Raw genomic sequence first — 20,050 nt, 5'->3', positions numbered from 1 at the left:
CTTAAAACATGCTAGAATTTTGTTGGCCTTTCTTGTAGCTACATTACAATGGGCACTACATCCTAGTTTGCTGTCTATTTGGAATCCTAGATCCTTTTCAAGTATGGAATTACCCAGTTCCTCTCCGCTAAGGTTGTAACTTGCACACTGGTTGTGTCTCCCAAGGTGCATAACCTTACATTTATCTACATTGAACCTCATCTTCCATTTTTTTGCCCACTCATCTAGAATTGCAAGATCATTTTGAAGCATGGTGACATCTTCTGATGATTTGATGACTTTGCTAAGTTTTGTATCGTCCGCAAAGATGGATACATTGCTGAGTAACCCTATCCCAAAATAAAAATGTTAAACAAATTGGGCCCCAAAACCAAACCCTGGGGCACTCCACTTAGTACCGGTATCATATCTGATACGGCACCATTCACAACCACTCTTTGGGCCTTATTCTGATCGGTGCGGCCGGATCCGAATATGCGGCCAGGACCGTGCGTGCGAAACCCCGCCTTCCATACGGATCGCCAACTACGTCCGTACGTGGTAAGAAGCTGGCCGAACGGACCGCACGTGTATTTTTCATGGAATACGCCTCCTCCATCTCAGGGAACCTCCCCCATCATTCGATGGTCGCAGACCATCGAATGCAGGACCGAGTGGTCCACCAGCTCCCGCAACCTCAGACCACACGGACATTTTTCCGTGCAAAAGCTGGGATCTGGGCGGGCAGCTGACATCCGGCGATGTTATATGTCCGCCCCCTACACGTGCGTCACGACTGCATTACCATACGTACGCCCAGCGTTTGCATGGGAAAGCCCATGAAAGGCAGGGCGTATGCATATGGTAATGAGCCCAAATAGCCCTTCACGCCCCTCTCCACCCCCTGTTCGGAGTGTTCACATTTCATGCGGGATTTGGCTGTACGCCCCGCTCACACATGCGCAGAGACGCCTCTGCACATGCGCAGACACAAAACATCGGCGGCACGAACGCACGCGGATATTACCGCACCAACCAGAATAAGGGCTTTTGTTCTCTATTACATAGCCAATTTCCTACCCATCTGCAGATATTTTCACCCAATCCTAGGTTCTCCATTTTATTAATCAATCTCTTGTGTGGGACAGTATCAAATGCTTTAGCGAAATCTAGGAAAATCACATCTACAGCATTTCCATTATCGAGGTTTTTGCTAACCTCTTCATAGAACCCTAGTAAATTAGTTTGGCATGAACGATTTTTCACGAACCCATGTTGGTTAGTACTGAGTAGACAGTGATGATCTAAATATTCCTGGATACCATCCCTTAAAAATCCTTCAAATAGTTTACCCACAATTGATGTTAAACTAACGGGTCTGTAAGTAGCGGGATCTTCCTTTTTTGAATATTGGCACTACCTCTGCTATTCTCCAATCTTTTGGTACTATACCTGACGATAGTGACTTGCTAAAGATATAATGTAGGGGGGTAGCTAGTTCATCCCTTAATTCCATTAATACCCTCGGATGAATCCCATCTGGCCCTGGTGATTTATTTGTTTTGAGTTTGCTTAGCCTCAGTATTATTTCCTTCGGCGTGAAATCCACAATGAGATCTGTCTTATTTGTCCCGTTTGTGGTAAATGTTCGTTCCACAGTCTGCTCTCCCTTAGTAAATACTGATGAGAAGAACTCATTTAACAGTTTTGCTTTTCCCTTGTCCTCAGTAACACTTTTTCCACTAGTATCAGTTAGTCACCTATGGAATCGGTGAAAGGATTTAACGTATGTACAAAATCCTGCTTTCTTCTTCATCCACTATGTGACACTAGAGTTACAGTGGGGATATCTGAGAGCTCCAATCATGGGCGGGACAGCGCAGAGTTCCCCGTAAAACAAACAAAAAAACCTACGAAACTGCTATGCAGGGGCCGAAAAAGGTGGCAAAAGACCATTGTCAAAGGAAGCAAAGCTGTAACAGACGATAGCGAAACCGACCAATCTGCACCACTTTGAAAGCAGCCACCATCTTTCCCAGAAGCTGTGTACAGAGGGGATGCGGTCATTTGGTCTACAGCATAATGGTAGATAGTCATTAGGTCGACATGGGAAAAGGTCGACAGGTCGTTAGTTTGACAGGTCATTAGGTCGACAGTTAAAAAGGTCGACATGGGGGTAATCACTGTTTTTTGAGCCAACATGTGCCGACGGGCGGATTTCATGCCCTACCATCCACTAGGGCGTGGTGGGAGAATAAAATAGTGTGCCAAGCATAGCGTGCCCGACGCATTGCGAGCGTTTCCGGTGCACTTTAAACTGTGTCCATGTAGACTGTGTTGACATTCAGGTAAAAAAACAGTGAAAAACCCCATGTCGACCTAGACATTGTCGAACTAATGACCTTTTGACCTAGACCCATGTCGACCTAATGACTGTCGACCATCATGCTGTAGACCAACCTACACCCGTCTGTGTTGGAGCGCCAACCAGACCAGAAGCTGAAGGGAGTGTATCTTGTCCTGAGGCGTGAACACCCTTTGGAGTATTATGTCCAAAATCATCCCTAGAAACAGCAATTGTTGAGTGGGCATAAGCTGAGGCTTTTGGAAGTTCAGAATCCACCCATCCACTGGGCCAACTGGATGTTGTGCAACAAAATTTCTGATGTTGGACGCCTTCAAAAAGAGGTCCTCCAGGTAAGGCATTACCATCACCTCCTGAGAAAGGAGTGGTATCATCATCAGGGGCCAGCACCTTGGTGAAGATCCTGGAGCAGAGGACAAGCCAAATGGCAAAGCCTACAACTGAAGGTGATGGTCGAAGATGGTGACTCTGAGAAAGGTCTGATGCGGAGGCCAGGTGGAAATATGCAGGTAGGTATCCTTGATATCCAAGTAAACCAATAACTTCCTTCTACTCAGGGGCTGGCTGGCAACTTTCAGCCTGGGGGGCAACACAAGCAAGTGGCCCATCATCATCGCCATCGTTTCACCACCCTACCCTCTCCCCTCTAGTATGCAGCAAGGATTAAACAATCCTTCCCCACCACACACATACACCAGAAATGGGGACAGTGCGCGCCGAAGGCGCGTTGCAAAAATTTACACTATAATGCCCATTACACATAATGCCACACACGGTAATGCCCATTACACATGAATCCATCACTGTAATTTCCAAACATAATGCCAACACCGTAATGCCCATCAAACATAATGCCAACACCGTAATGCCCATTACACATAAAGCCATCACTGTAATGCCCATTAAACATAATGTCAACACCGTAATGCCCATTACACATAATGCCAACACCGTAATGCCCATTACACATAATGCCAACACCGTAATGCCCATTACACATAATGCCAACACCGTAATGCTCATTACACATAACGTCACACACCGTAATACCAATTAAATATATTGTCACACACCGTAATGGCCATTACACATAATGCCAACGTCGTAATGCCCATTACACATAATGCCAACACCGTAATGCCCATTACACATAATGCCAACACCGTAATGCTCATTACACATAATGTCACACACCGTAATACCAATTAAATATATTGTCACACACCGTAATGCCCATTACACATAATGCCAACATCACAATGCCAATTAAATATAATGCCACACCCCAATAATGCCCACTACACATAATTCCAACAATATAATGCACATAAATTATGCCACACGCCGTAATGCCCAGTACATATAATGCATAGGCTGCTCCTCTGTATAACAGGACGACACCAACGGCTTCTCCTCCTACATATCATCAGGACACAACAGGGGGCTGCTCCCCTGCATACCATCAGGACACCACAGGCTGCTCCCAATGCATAAAAACGGGAGGACACAGCAGACACTGAAGGCTGCACCGCTTGCATAATAACAGGACTGAGGAGTCAAGACACCACAGGCTTCTCCAGAAGCCTGTGGTGCCCTGACTCCTCAGTCCCGTTCTCCCCCTGTAAAGATGCTAATACTGTACCTGCGGTAGTGAGGCTGATCTCGCCGCCGCCGGATGAGAACACAGAGGCTGCAGGCCTGCAGCACTAGTTAGGGGAGAAGTACACACGCGCAGGCCGACCGCCGGAAGTATGGTGCCTTAGATGATCGGCAGAGGCTGGATTCCTCGTGTCTGCTCTGGCCCCCCCTCGTCCCACCTACATCCAGCCCACAGCCCTGCCCAGTGCCCTTTGTAGCTGCCTCCTGAGTCCTGCACTGTCTTATACATGTCCTCAGTGCAGGAGGACGGCAGCCATTTTCTTAGAGCCCCAGCCAGCACGGTTGACAGTAGGAGCCGGAGGGCTACTCACTGGACCACCAGGCGGCCCTTACTGCTCGGGCCCGCAGCACTAATTGATAAAGCTGCACGGGGGGCACAAGGCACCCTGCCCCCCGGCCCAGCCCGCCTCTGCTTCTACTCCACTCCAGCCCGCTATCATGGATTGCAGAGATTCCATCTTTAATCTGACCACTTTCAAAAAAGGATTGAGATCCTTTAAGTTGACATTCAGTTGTGCCAAGCCGTCCCTTTGGGATGTTAACACAGAAGGGTCTGCTGCACATTTATCACAGAGTAGAGCACCCTCTGAATGGGGTGTGAATTTAGTGGCACATTTCTTACAGGCTATTTTCTGAGAAGCTTTAGAGCTACCTGCCATAAAGCAGACAACACTAATACACTATAGGTCATTCCATGGTAACAAACGTTACAATTTTTGACTTAACAGGTCATATGATTTATATATTTTTTAAGCATGTGTTTCGATTATATTTTGTGCAAAGTATATGTTTGCTTTCATTTTGATGCAAAGCTTATGAAAACTGGCAACAAACGTTACAAAAAAAAAAAAAAAAGAGACAGCTGCAATGTTTGTGACAAATAAAGAAATTTCTCTGCTAATTGGTAAGGTCTGGAAATAAAAAAATACTTGTGTTTGTAATAGATAGCATGTATTTTAAAACAGGAATAACGTCAAAGGAACAAATGTTCCACAGTCAAATGTTCATAACTGAGATCATTGTAAGGAGTGTCCAAAAATAAATTTAAAACTAAATAGAGTAGTAAAGAACATGAAGGCCACTCAATTGTCACAGGTAGCTTTTGGGAGAGAGAGAAAAAAAAACTTCTAACGTCTCTTGGTTTGGGCTAACTTTGCAACAACCATTTCACATGAAACCATCTAGGTCATCTGCTTGGGGATAGACAAAATAGAGTCTTTCCCCATCTTCTTTCAAAGGAATTTTATCTTGAGAACATAAACTTTGTCGACCAAAATTTTTTTTCTCTGATATCGTCATAGTGTACGATTCCATAGTCATCAGCGTTTGAGTTTACACTGATGTTTTGTGTGTCATGTGACATCCCCTGTAATGCAGTGTGATCCATTCTGTTGATCTCAGATCTTAGCTTGCATAACTGAAATGGCAAGTCACCTCCTTTGTTTTCATAAAGTTGATAGGGAATGGTAGTTGACACACTGTGTGCTTGCTGAATTCCTGTAGCAGGTTGAAGGTCTTCCCAATGGCATGAGTAGTTTTAAGACATTTCCTTAACTTTATCGGAAGAAACATAAATGCAGTGACCATTTTCAATGGTTTTTGACTGCTGTATTCTAGAAGTCTTGCGCTGACTGCACTACTTCATTTCTTTGAAGTACTCTCTTCCAAATGGTACATTTCAGTGTTGCCCCAACACCATCATGAGGTCCTTTTCCATGATAAGATTCCTGGTAGTTCCATTTTATAGTGATGCATTCAGGGTTGTCATTAGTTAGCATTGACAAATGTGCCACGGATTTTCTGTTCTTGAAATGCTGTGCAGTACCATCTGTCCACAGTTCCATGTGAAGACATTCATAAGTGTCTTCACATGTTCTTCAATGAAATAATTGAAGACTGCAACTTCTCACGTTCTATGATTTTTTATCAGAGATAACGGCAATGCATGTGGATTCGAAGTCTCCTCTATTACTACTGTAATAGACTACAGCAGTATATATTCTTGTAGCTGTTTCAGGAGATGCGTTTACCCAATGGTCAGCTATAACTGTCTTGGTACTTGGCATTATAATTTTCAGCAGTCTGTTAGTTATGTTGCAATTGCTTACAAAAGCAGCTGAGAAGTCATCCCAAGTCAAAGTTTGCAAACTTAGTTTCTCTCCTTTCATTCTCGGACTCATTATTCAGAAGTTAACAAAAAGTCTTTGACCTTTCCACACTGTTCACATGTACAGTCCTTATTGTGGTTAAAAATGCTTGATCTTAATAGCTCAGTTACAGATCTTGTTTTTTTTCCCCTTCATTAACCCATGGGGCTGCTGTAAGAATGAATTCCATATTTTCGCAATAGGGACAACAACAAACATGATCTTTGTCACTAATTAGCATGTCATTTTTAGCATACAAAACCTGCTTAATCCAATTTTGATCTGGATGTTGTTCTTTGACCTCCTTCAAATTGTACATTGGTAGCCTCTTCTGGAAGTGTTGCTTCTCTCTATCTTGCTGGACATCTTTTTTTCCCAGGCAGTTGCGGAGAAAGATTATCCTGTGCTTAGAATAATTTTACGTTTTCAATGCATTTTGAACCTAATTGTGATGCTTTATATTTGGACTAGTTTCTGACACTAAGTTAAATTACAAGATTCCAGACTACGAAGGCTCTTTGGTAAGTTTTCTTTCTTACTATAGACAGAGCTTTTCCCAAAGATCTAGAAGACTTATAAAGATAGAGAGTGAGAGGTACTGGCAACATTCCCTTTTGCAGCAGCCTTCTTGCGTGCACGACACAGCCGGACACGTAATTTTGTAGCTTCCCGCTGTGCTGCTATCTCAGATAGGCTTTTTGGTTTCTGACGGGATCTTCGCATAAGGTCTCTTGCCTTGTCAAGTCGTTGACTCGTTTTATCTTGGTCCATCCTTGCTCGGTACGCCCTCATTTTTTCTGCTGGTGTCTTGGCCTTGGCTGTGGAAAGAATATATGGCTTACATGATATATGTAAAACTAAACAACATTGCTAGAATACAGCAACAAACGCTGCAGAAGTTTGTTGTAACGTTTGTTACTCATTCACCTGTAATGTTTGTTACCAATTACTGAGGCTACAGAACTTTTTCAACTTCATCGAGGTGATTTATAGTTTATAATACAACAATGACGACAACTAGGAAGCCACACAAAAGAAAGGACTTATTTAGTAACAAACGTTACATCAACGGTCACTCAAATATCAGTGTATTGCCTGCAATGGCTTGTAGGTAGATCAGAAACTATCACTGTAGATGTGTTGCTTCCAGAATATAAGATGTTCAACCTAATGGAACTTCAACATTGCTAAGCACACCGGGAATTAAATCAGGAACTGTAGATGCTAAAGATGATCATTGATTCCATTGTTTCTGACTGAGGATAACAATGGCATGGATGTTATACCTAAATTCAAATAATTGTTTTAAGAGTATACTACATACATTGTTGTCTCTTAAGAAACAATAATTTGAATTCATCTGGCAACTTTGAAAAATCACCTCTATGTCCCTGTTTTCATTGAATGGCCACCGGGTGAGCTTGGAAATCGCCTGGGCAGCTGGGAGCAAACCACACAATGAGCTCAGCCCCCCTAAATGGCGCCACATTCTAATCTACCCGCCTTTGAATGTAACCTGGACTCCCCCACTAGTGGGGCGCCAGGATCATACTCAGCAATCAGCCAGCACTGGCAGGTGGCAGTGAATCTGGAGGAGGACTGCACTGCATGCAGCGGCGTCTGATCACTCCAGAGATGGTGCGAGCCGCACATGGCTGTGACTGGGACCCCCCTGGCAGCGCCCGTGGAGTGGGCAGGTAGTGGCAGATGCTACCTGCCTGTCCTCTTTCTGATTGAAGGTAAACAAAGAATTAAAGAAAACTAAAAGCCCAGGAGAGAGGCAAAGTGTGACCAGCTCCTGCAGGGCACAATCTAAGACTGCCTTGGAGGGGGAAGTATAAAGGGATGAGTTGGCCACACTGATATAAATTTAAAGGAGCCCATACTCCTGATAGTCAACTTCTATTCCCCACTGTAACCTCCAGTGTCAACACCACAGCACATTACTAGGACCTGAGATGGAGAACATTATACACAGTGATAATGTAACAATGTCAATCATTAAGTGCACACAGATTTTCTGTGTATTTCTGCAAAGTCGCAGCGTCCTTCTGCTCTGAGAAGCGACGCATGGAGACAAACACAGTTGTTGCACCGGAGATATCGATGCCAGCCCCAGATCAGCAACAAACTCCTCTGGATGGTACACAGTAAAGGTCAGTATCTCCCACTTACACTATCACTGATTCCCCTGGGACATACTCAGTAGTAAAGGCAATCCAGGGAATAATGGGCCTCATTATGGAGGGTTTGGTATATGGTCCCGACAGTTGGGAACCCGACAGTCATTAGCCCGACATCGGGATCCCGACTGGCCAAACTCAGAAAGAGGCTCACTGAGCTTGCCACGCTGCGGGCACGGTGGCTCGCTATGCTCGCCACCTATTCTATTCTCCCTCTATGGGGGTCGTGGACCCCCACGAGGGACAATAGCCGGTGGCCGCCGGGACCCCGAGTGTTGGGGTTTTGACTGTCGGGATCCCAACGTCAGGGTAATGACTGTCGGTATCCCGACTGTCGGGATACTGTCCGGCACCCATTATGGAGGATTAAACAGCTAAACTGAATCAGGCAGTATTGGAGATCAACTCACAAATTAAGCTTCTCTACCAGCATGCCTACACTGCTCAGGGCAGACTGGGAGAAGTGTTGCAAGATGTTGCAGACCGCAAATCAACCACAGGTATCCTTCGGAAAGACCATTATCAAGTCCTTTTTATTTGTTATAAAGATTCAAATAAAAAAAAATGTTGTGTAAAAAAATATACTATTTCCTATATAAAGTAACATTATAGGTCATTATGAGGAATACAAATATTTGCATGCCAATTTTCACACCTATTTTAACAAAATTCACTTGGGTTCAGAGGCGTAACTCTGGGAGACAATGGAGTCATCTGCCACCGGGTTCCTGCTCCCAAGAGGGCACCTCTCCTCCACAGCAAGTTTGAATCAGTTAATTAAAGGCCATTAATATTGTTTCTGTGGCTGACTGCCTCTCCTAATATTTTTGCAAGTATTACAGCCTGTATTAGAACCCATAACCTGTTTTACGGGAGACAATCCCCCTTACGGAGTACGCTATTTGGGGGCATCAATATATAGGTCTTGCCTCTGGGCAACTGGGGCAAACTTGCTTGGGTTAAAGACCCTTCTAAAGCATGGACACATACAAACAAGAAAGTAGGTAGAGACCCTTCTTTCCTACACTTTTTGGGGTAACCCAGCCCTCGAACCAGGCATAGATAATCCAGCATTCCAAATGTGGCAGGAATCTGGAATATCAGTGCTAAGAGAGGTTTCCCATTTTGAAAGTAAACGGACGTCCATTGTGATCAAGGTATCAGACAGACAGCTCTATATGTATTTCAGGTTCGGCGTCTTATACAAACTATTCCGAAAGTTATGGGCATATCAACCATCAATGATCCTGTAAAAGTCTCTACGGTCCTTCTACTGCTCTAATTTCTACAGATTGAAATATTATTATGCAGATTTTGGAATGCACGATACAAGCAAGATTTGGAAATACGCTTAGAAAAATTACAATATAAAATGAATGAATGAATGAATAGGTCTCAAGGAGAACACCGTGTAAAGAGACGGAATGCACAAAATGTGACATCTTTTTTTCCACAATTTTTGGCAATATAGAAAGGTGTCATTGCTTGGAAATAAACGTATCAATTGTATAAATAGATCATTGTACTCTGTCACTAAGCAACAAATAGCTTGCCTGTTTGCCAATTTTCAGGATTGGGAACTAGGAAAAAGAATTATCCCCGCATTAAAAGGTATTTGTAACTGTTGCAAAGAGAAAAAAAATGTATTCTCTTACACAGGACAAAGATCTACCGCCTCACTATATGAAGTGAAGAACAAACATAGCAATATTATAGATTTTGACAGACAGGCTACAGATCCAGATGTTGAAAAGAGTGTTTACAAAATTTACAAATAAATGGGAACGTTATCTAGAGGATTTATATAACAAACCTCGTATGAATATAGATAAATCATTTGAACGGGTTGGGATCATTTGGTCTACAGCATGATGGTCGACATGGGTGTAGGTCGACATGGTTCTAGGTCGAAAGGTCATTAGTTCGACAGTATCTAGGTAGACAGTCAAAAGGTCAACATTTTTTTTTTCAGTTTTTTTACTTGAATGTCAACACAGTCGACATGGACACAGTTTAAGGTGCAACGCATCGCTCGCAATACTTTGGACACGGTGCCTCGCTACGCTCGGCACACTATTCTATTCTCCCGCCATGCCCTAGTGGATGGTAGGGCATGAAATACCGCCTGTCGAAACATGTCAGCTCAAAAAACTGTGAAAACCCCCATGTCAACCTTTTGACTGTCGACCTAGACAGTCGAACTAATGAACTTTCAACCTAGAACCCTGTTGACATTTTCCCATGTCCTAATGACCGACTGAACAGACGTTGTGCACATGCACACAGCGTCTATTCTTGCAGGCATGCCCCCACCGCGGCGAAAAATGGGGCGTGCCTCGTGCCAGCATCACGATTATAGACCGCGCCCCTTTTTCAATAGGCCACGCCTGAAAAAAGGCGCGCACCCTGTCCCATCCCAGTGTCTACAAATGTTGGGAGGTATGCATCCCCATTTGAACACACTTCATGGTTCTTACTTAGCAACACAGTATGATAAGTATTAAAGTGATAGGGAATGTAATACCAATTTCGTAAGCCATTATAATGTAAATTGACCACCCCTTCCCTTCTGTATGACTTTAAATTTTAAAAACTGTTTCAGCTGCTAAATATTCAATTCAATGTTATGTCACTTAACTGAATGTGGACTTCTATATATACATGGTATGCAGTAATTGTTCTTTTAAGGAGTTGCTACTGAAAATTTGTACATAAAAGTCTCAGATATCTACAATATTGTTTTAAACCAATTATGTTTGTATGATTTGGACTAGTTTTTGTAGAAATGAAAGGGCGACACGAAACAAAATTTTTAATTTTTGCTTTATTTGAAAATACAAAAAAAAAACTAAACTCAAAAACATACAAAACCTCATGTCGATGATTTCGTGCGTTAACCATTTTCATTACAATTTTTTTCCCAGATTGACCTTTTCACAGAACCGACTTAATGAACCAAACCAGCTTTCAGCTCACCCCATGGCGCAATTTGGAGGTTCTTGATCAAGCTGTCCCCTTTTATAGCTGCTCTTTCATTGCCAAACTTTATGTTCCGTATTAAACCAATGGGTACTGTGGCTACACTACGTCATATTATATTTATATGAATTATGGACCCTTGTAGTCAAACTTTTGTTGTACTTCTTAATGCACTCTGGGAATGTCCCATTTATACGTGGATTTTGGTTTCCATATCTCATAGTACTGCACCACAGCGTGTGCTTCCATATTAACCAAGGCTACACGCTTCATGTTTCTCTGCAACTACTGGTTCATTGGAGGAAAGAACCCTGTCAGATTCAGTTTATACCGGGTCCGACTATTTCTAATGGCTGTCCAGATTACAATGGTTCAAATTCCCTTTTCCAAACGTACAAATGGACAGTGCAACATGTGCACCTGATAAGTATAGGATAGGGCCCCTATTAATGCAAAGTGACCGAAAACATGATAAATCGAAATCAAATCAATATTTGGCGAGACCGCCCTTTGCCTTTAACCCTTTGAGTGCCAATGTCGCTGTGAGCGATCCTCAAAATATCTGCTAAAAATACCAGCGACTGTTCTTTTAGTTAAAAAATATAAATACGGCCAAGTCAATTCATTGAAGTTTAGTTAAATATTTCACCCAACAGAAAGGAACAGTCGCTGTGAGCAAAGCTGGCATTGTTAACGGATATTTTGAGGATCACTCACAGCAATGTTGGTTGACAAGAGTTAAAAAAAAAAAAAAATAGGCAAAAACAGGTAGTTCTTCATATTTTATTATCCAAGTGGACTTAGTGGAGTTAGATTATAATAATGTGCCGAGCGTAGCCAGGCACCGTGTCCGAAGCATTGCCATGTCAACTTGAAGACAGAAGACATTGCTTGTTGTAAGGGTGTGTGTAAGGCCTAATCTTCGCGCCTAATGGTGTTGGTCTTATGCAGATTCCATTTTGTTTCACCATGACTAAGCAGAAATTATGTTAAAATGGCGAAAGCATTGGAATATTACTGTAATATCTAAAAGTTCTATACAAGTTCTTTTTAGTTTTAGAAGATTAGGAATGTGAAATTGAAGGTACAGTGACCAGAGCCGCCAGCCAGTCTGAAACATCTTTTTGGCACAACTAGATAAAAGGGGTAGACATGCGTAGACCCCAAGGCCATGAGCCAACCAATACAATTTGATACACATGAGTAATGAAATAATACAATTGAAAGAAGGTATAAATATTGCATAGAGAAGGAGGGGCTAAGCAGTTGAGGAAGGCAAGCACGTGGAGAGGGGCTGGAGATAACTATGAAAGGGTTATTATTAAAAATAAGTGAGGTATAAGCCAATCAATTTTATGTTTCTTGTGTTAGTCTGCATTTGCAAATACGTGTAATCAAGCGATCTTTTGGGTAAAGCACTCCTTTTTACAAGTTTGTATCGGTGTGCACTTATTTCAGCGATTGCCGTTATATTGAAGGGTTATAAAACACTTCTATATAAGGACGCTTTCTCAATGGTGGGTTTTTGACGTCAATTCCGGCCTCTATCAGCCTGTCTCGGTCGCACAGTTGTGGTAGGTTCACACTTACTTTTGCACACAACGGAAACATTATTCAGTGGTTCGGGAATAGAGTATGGGTTTGCAGGTGAATAGAGAATAGTGATATTTTCGCAGTTCGTTCGCTGATTTACACGGGCAAGTTTATCATTTTGAATGGCCGACAACTACCTACTCACAGTGAACTGCAACGTTGCAAATCAGCGTACAGGTTTGAAATAGGCCCATTGTCATGTGGATGATGAACCAATAATACCAAACAAGTGATAATATCTTTATAATTCAGTTGAAACACAGCCATTAACTGAAACAGAAACAGCTGTGTAGGAGTTTTAACACAAGGTGAGGAACACTCACACTTTGCTAGAAAGGTGAGGTTGTTCCATGTCACAGGATATACGCCATGGCGAGACAGAGCACAGCAACAAGACATAAGGTAGTTGTACTGCATCAGCAAGGTCTCTCCCAGGCAAAGATTTGAAAGCAGACTGAGGTCAAGATGGGCTGTCCAAACACTTCTGAAGAAGCACAAAGAGACAGGTAACGTTGAGGTACATAGGCGCAGTGCTTAGTCAAGGAAACAGTGCATCAGATGAAAGACACATTTTACTTTTCTTCAAAATCAGAAGACGTCCAGCAGTGTCATCAGCCCATTTCCTGTTTGGAGAATTCTGGCCAGAGGTGGTCTTCATGAAAGAATTGTGGCCAAAAAGCTATACCTTCGAGATGGAAACTAGGCCAAGTGACTCAACTACGCACAAAAACATAGAAAATGGTGTGCAGAAAAATGACAGCAGGTGCTATGGACTGTCAACATTTTAAATATTTGGCTTTAACAGGAGGAAGTTTGTTTGCCAAAGACTGTCTGCAGGCAACATTGAATCATCATGGACGTTCTTGCAAGTTTGGGCTGCTTTGAGCAAATGGAGCTGGGGATATGTCAGGATTATTATGACGATCATGCAATACCATCAGAGAGGCATCCGATTGACTCCAAATTTGTCCAAATACAGATAATATTATTAAAAACTATCTTCACTGTAAAGAATAACAAGGAATCCTGGAAGTGAGGACATGGTGATGATATGGCCTCCACAGAGCCTTGATCTCAACATCACTGAGTCTGTCTGGGATTACATGAAGACACGGAAGGATTTGAGCAAGCTACATCCGCTGTGGTAAGTTCTCCAAGATGTTTGGAACAACCTCCATGCAGAGTTTCTTCAAAAATTGTGTGCAAGTGTACCCAGAAGAACGGATACTGTTTGACGACAAAGGGTGGTCACACCAAATACGAATTTGATTAAGATTTCTCTACTGTTCGTTCGCTTTTTATTGTATTACTTAATAAAAAATAAAAAAACTAATACACTAATTTTTTTAAAGCATTCTTGACATCGAGTCCAATCCAATATCAATGCAATTTTCCTTTAAATGCAGAACATGCCCACACACAGAACGAAAGAGTAACTAAATAGGATGGAAATTGGATTGGACACTATCCATGTGACTCATCGGGAGATGCTGCTGCCAGGAGGAGGGTCATCAGGGGGAGTGGGAGATGCCGCTGTTGGGTCATTGACACAGTCTATCGTGCCTACACATGGAATGATGTGGCCAAATCCTGCACAATGGGTCATTCCTCTTTCCGCCTGCTGAAGGGATCAGCAGGCTCGATGAATGACCCGTGGGCACCCACATTTGATAGTAATCATGCCCACACACAGTAATTTATTAAACGATTGGTCGCTCCAATTGGTCGAACTCGGCCATATAGTTTAATATATCTTAGTGTGTGGGCAACTTTACTTTGCAGCATTTTTTCTACATTGAATAAACAGTTCTCCGCTCAGCAAGGGGACTTGATTCTTCTAGCTGTCCTGAGATGGTTTATACTTATTAGATGCGCATGTTGTACCTTCCATGTGCACTTTTTGAAAAGGGAATTTCTAGGGGGGAGGATGAACCATTGTAATCTAGACTGCCATTAGAAACTGTGGGACCCAGAGACAGTTCTGAACACCTTCACACATAACTAAAGATAAAAAATAAATAAAAAAAAGTGAGGTCTCTATTGCATCCTGAATTCACATTTTTAGGAAACACTAACTAATACAACCCCTTGGGAAATTGCAAGTCATGCATTTAGCAGAAAAAATAAGTCTGTCTGTAGCTCATTTACAAGCCTTGTTATGTATGTGACGGGGAGTTTATTCACCTAGATTGGTGTTATCCTTCTTAGGTCACCAAAAACCAGTAGAAAAGTAGCAGTCTTACTGGGAACACGCAAGCAACCGCTATTCAGTGTGAGTGCGCTGATGCGTGACAAGGCTGGATCTCCTCGAAAAACATCTCCCACACTCCAGGCACGGAAATGGCCTCTCCCCGGTGTGGATGTGCTGATGCTTGACAAGGTTGGATCGGTTTGAAAAACATCTCCCACACTCCAGGCACGGAAACGGCCTCTCCCCGGTGTGGATGTGCTGATGCGCGACAAGGTTGGATCTGTTTGAAAAACATCTCCCGCACTTCAGGCACGGAAACGGCCTCTCCCCGGTGTGGATGTGCTGATGCGTGATAAGGTTGGATCTGTTTGAAAAACATCTCCCGCACTCCAGGCACGGAAACGGTCTCTCCCCGGTGTGGATGCGCTGATGCTTCTCCAGGCTACATTTCTGGCCAAAACATTTGCCGCATTCCGAGCACTCAAATGGTTTCTCGCCAGTGTGAACCCGCTGATGCATGATGAGAGACGATTTGCGTGGAAAACATTTGCCGCACTCAGTGCATGAATATGGCCTCTTTTCGGGGTGAGACTTCTTATGCGCTAGGAAATGTGACTTCATATTAAAGGATTTCCAACAGAAAGAGCATTGAAACCGGTTGTCCTCGCTGTGACATCGTTGATGGGTGGTATGAGCCAGTTTGGAGATGAAATGCACCCCGCAGACCGAGCACCTATACAGATTACTGGCACTATGCGTTTGTTGATGGGTGGCGAGGGCTGAATGATCAGGGAAACATTGCTGACACTCCGAGCACTGATGCATCATCTCAGGATAGTGTGAGGAGGCGTGCGGACCTGTTGGGGACAAAAGTACTAAGATAAACCCTCTGTACATCAGCGGATGGGTTGCGTGATCATGTGTAAGTAGACATATGTACATCAGCTTATAGCATCACATCTATAGACACAGAACTTACTCTATATCAGGAATAGGGCTTATTGTATTGGGTGTGTCACGGCTAGGGCTAGTTGTGAACCCAGACTAGGACGAGCGGTCAGTGCGCTGGAATTGTGAGGACAGAAGTTAGTAGGTTTAATATAAGACTTGCTCATAAAGACTTGACAGGTGATGAAGTCTATGGCGTAGGTGGTGATGAGGCAGATGCTGGGGTTACCAGCAGTGTAGGGTGAGCTGAATAGGTGGTAGCTGGGGATACCAGCCGTGCAGGGTGAGCTGAATAGCTGGGGATACCAGCAGTGCAAGATAGCCAGGAGCTGGGATACCAGTAGTGCAGGGTGAGCTGAATAGCTGGAAGCTGGGGATACCAGCAGTGCATGATAGCCAGATAGATGGTAGCTGGAATTACCAGCATAGCAGGTTAGCCGGATAGCTGGGGATGTCAGCAGAGCAGGTTAGCAGGATAGCTGGAAGCTGGGGATACCAGCAGTGCAGGATAGCCAGATAAATGGTAGCTGGAATTAACAGCAGAGCAGGTTAGCTGGATAGCTGGGGATGCCAGCAGAGCGCGGTAGCCGGATAGCTTGAAGCTGGGGATGCCAGCAGAGCAGGTTAGCCGGATAGCTGGGAATGCCAGCAGAGCAGGTTAGCCAGCTATCTGGAAGTCAGGAAGTGCTGTAGTTGGAAGGAGCAAAGTAAGGCCGGAGCTCTCTACAGGCTGATAAAACAACAAAGCACTGACAATTATCAATGCCTGGAGTTGGGCTTTATACCTCCTTCTCTGTGCTTATGGAATAGTTCTCTGACTGGGATCGGGCTCCTGACTGGTTCTTGCAATGGAGCTGACGAGGAAGTGTCATGGCACTGTACATGAAGAGAACTGGCGGGGAATGGCGGCATGGTGCGCCCACAGGGACAAGGAGTGCCCGGCCAGGTTGTGGATACAGAATGCCGCAATGGCAAAAGCAGGATGCCAGATGAGACAGCGGATGACAGACAGCACTTAGGTCAGCGCCGCAGGTATGACAAGGCGCAGCTGGGGAGTGACGTTAACCTCCATTTTGTGACAGAGAGGATGGAAGAGTCTCAGAGACAAAAGGAGAAGCCGCGGATGTGCATCACAAAAGTGCCTGAAGAGATAGGATGTTGGCTGACAGCTACAGGGTGGAAAATGTAAAACTCTGAAATGTTTTGTACAGATGTGTCCTTTCTCATCACAGTAGAGCCTCCAGCTCTTGTGTGACACGCCCAACCCAGGCTCGTCAACCAGCGTCCAGGTGACCTCATGTCTGGTGGACATATAAGCTCACCAACCAGCAGAGGTTTTGTCTGGTGGATACACAGGCTCACCAACCAGCGTCCAGGTGACCTCATGTCTGATGTATCCACAGGCTTGCCAACCAGCGTCCAGGTGACCTCATGTCTGATGGATCCACAGGCTCGCCAACCAGTGTCCAGGTGACCCCATGTCTGGTGGATCCACAGGCTCACCAACCAGCGTCCAGGTGACCTCATGTCTGGTGGATCCACAGGCTCACCAACCAGCGTCCAGGTGACCTCATGTCTGGTGGATCCACAGGCTCGCCAACCAGCGTCCAGGTGACCTCATGTCTGGTGGATCCACAGGCTCGCCAACCAGCGTCCAGGTGACCTCATGTCTGGTGGATTCACAGGCTCACCAACCAGCATCCAGGTGACGTGTCTGGTGGATACACAGGCTCACCAACCAGCATCCAAGTGACGTGTCTGGTGGATACACAGGCTCAAAAACCAGCGTCCAGGTACTCTTATGTCTGGTGGATACACAGGTTCACCAACCAGCATTGAGGTGACCTCATGTCTCATGGATACACAGGGTCGCCAACCAGCATCCAGGACATAGTTAGATTATAATAGTGTGCCGAGGGTAGCCAGGCACCGTGTCCGAAGCATTGCCATGTCAACTTGAAGACAGAAGACATTGCTTGTTGGACAGGCCCCTTTCCAAGAGTGCGTGTAAGGCCTAACCTTTGCCCCTATTTGCAGGTGTTGGTCTTATGCAGAATCCATTTTGTTTTACCATGACTAAGCAGAAATGATGTTAAAATGGCGAAAGCATTGGAATATTACTGTAATATCTAAAAGTTCTATACAAGTTGTTTTTAGTTTTAGAAGATTAGGAATGTAATATTGAAGGTACAGTGACCAGAGCCACCAGCAAGTCTGAAACATTTTGTTGACACAACTAGATAACAGGGGTAGACATGCGTAGACCCCAAAGCCATGAGGTAACCTATACAATTTGATACACATGAGTAATGAAATAATAAAATTGAAGGAAGGTAGAATTATTGCAGATAGAGAAGGAGGGGCTAGGCAGTTGAGGAAGGCAAGCACGTGGAACGTGGCTGGAGGTAGCTATGAATGGGTTATCATGGCTGATGACTGTCCCTGTTGGGTTTCCATTTTGATTTGATTTAAAATTATTGCTGAGGTATAAGCCAATCAATTTTAGGTTTCTTGTGTTAGTCTGCATTTGAAAATACAGGTTATCAAACGATCTTTGAAGTAAAGGCAAAAATTTTAAAGCAGACTGAGGTCTCAAGATGTACTGTCCAAGCACTACTGAAGAAGCACACAGAAACAGGCAACATCGAGGAACGTAGGTGCAGTGCTTTGCCAAGGAAACAGTCCATCAGAGGCTTACTTTCCTTCAAAATCAGAAGACATCCAGCCCATTTTCCCTGTTTGGAAAATTCTGGCCAGAGGTGGTCTTTATAGAAGAATTGTGGCCAAAAAGCTATACCTTCGTCATGGAAACAATGCTCAACTGACTCATGTGTCCACAAAAACATAGAAAATGGTATGCAATAAAATGGCAGCAGGTGGTCTGGACTGTCAACATTTTTTATATTTGGCTGTAACAAAAGGCAGTGAAGCATGGAGGACGTTCCTTGCAAGTTTGGGCTGTTTTTTTAGCAAATTGAGTTGGGAATAAGTCAGGATTATATTGTCGATCATGCAATACCACCAGGGACGCATATGATTGACTCCAAATTTAGCCAAATACAGACAATATTATTAAAAACTATCTTCAGTGTAAAGAAGGACAAGGAGTCCTAGAAGTGAGGACATGGTGATGATATGGCCTGCACACAGCCTTGATCTTAACATCACTGAGACTGTCTGGGATTACATTAAGAGACGGAAGAATTTGAGCAAGCTACATCTGCTGTGGTAAGTTCTCTAAGATGTTTGGAACAACCTCCATGCAGAGTTTCTTCAAAAATTGTGTGCAAGTGTACCTAGAAGAACGGATACTGTTGACTACAATGTCACACCAAATACGGATTTGATTAAGATTTCTCTACCGTTCGTTCACTTTTTATTGTATTGCTTAATAAAAAAACGAATAAACACTTATTTTTTAAAAGCATTCTTGACATCGTGTCCAATCCAATATCAATGCAATTTTCCTTGAAATGCAGAACATGCCAATAGACAGAACGAAAGAGTAAATGAAATAGGCTGGAAATTGAATTGGACACTATCTATCCATGTGACTCATCGGGAGATGATGCTGCTGCCAGGAGGCGGATCATCAGGGGGAGTGGGAGATGCCGATGCTGGGTCATTGACACCGTCTATCGTGCCTAAACATGGAATGATGTGGCCAAATCCTCCATGATCGGTCGTTCCTCTTTCCGCCTGCTGAAGGGATCAGCAGGCTCGATGAATGACCCGTGGACACCCACATTTGATAGTAATCATGCCCACACACAGTAAATTATGAAACGATTGGTCGCTCCGATCGGTCAGAAACGGCCATATAGTTTAATAAATCTTACAGTGTGTGTGGGCACCTTTACTTTGCAGCATTTTATCTACATTGAATAAACGGTTCTCCGCTCAGCAAGAGGACTTGATTCTTCTAGCTGTCCTGAGATGGTTTATACTTATCAGATGTTGTACCTTCCATGTGCACTTTTTGAAAAGGGAATTTCTAGTGGGAGGA

The 20,050-nt window shown here is 43.8% G+C and overlaps 2 protein-coding genes across 5 annotated transcripts in view; both read right to left on the bottom strand.

Moving 5' to 3' along the window:
• The window catches only part of LOC146058213 (uncharacterized), an 88,025-nt gene that overhangs the window by 44,113 nt on the left and 23,862 nt on the right, over positions 1–20,050 (bottom strand). Inside the window, exon 12 of one of the 4 annotated variants that reach the window (XM_083170353.1) lies at positions 4,842–6,968. The exons of the other annotated variants lie outside the window; for them this stretch is intronic. Coding sequence (XP_083026479.1) covers positions 6,724–6,968 — 245 coding nt within the window. The 3' untranslated portion in view covers positions 4,842–6,723. Of the gene's footprint in view, positions 1–4,841; positions 6,969–20,050 lie in introns of those variants that run through there. 4 annotated transcript variants of the gene reach the window in all.
• LOC146058217 (uncharacterized) lies at positions 11,191–19,268 on the bottom strand. Its single transcript, XM_083170360.1, has one exon. It carries the CDS (start codon positions 16,036–16,038, stop codon positions 15,169–15,171), a length of 870 nt encoding a protein of 289 aa, XP_083026486.1. The 5' UTR covers positions 16,039–19,268; the 3' UTR covers positions 11,191–15,168.

Source organism: Crinia signifera, chromosome 2 (assembly GCF_055691185.1).
Source record: "Crinia signifera chromosome 2, ASM5569118v1, whole genome shotgun sequence".
Taxonomy (NCBI): domain Eukaryota; kingdom Metazoa; phylum Chordata; class Amphibia; order Anura; family Myobatrachidae; genus Crinia; species Crinia signifera.
The sequence above is the reverse complement of the archived record's forward strand: the minus strand, read 5'-3'. Positions and strand labels throughout refer to the sequence as shown.

Bases quoted from the DNA above. Each gene is read 5' to 3' on its own strand.
- LOC146058217 (XM_083170360.1), bottom strand. From the start codon at position 16,038: ATGTACATATGTCTACTTACACATGATCACGCAACCCATCCGCTGATG.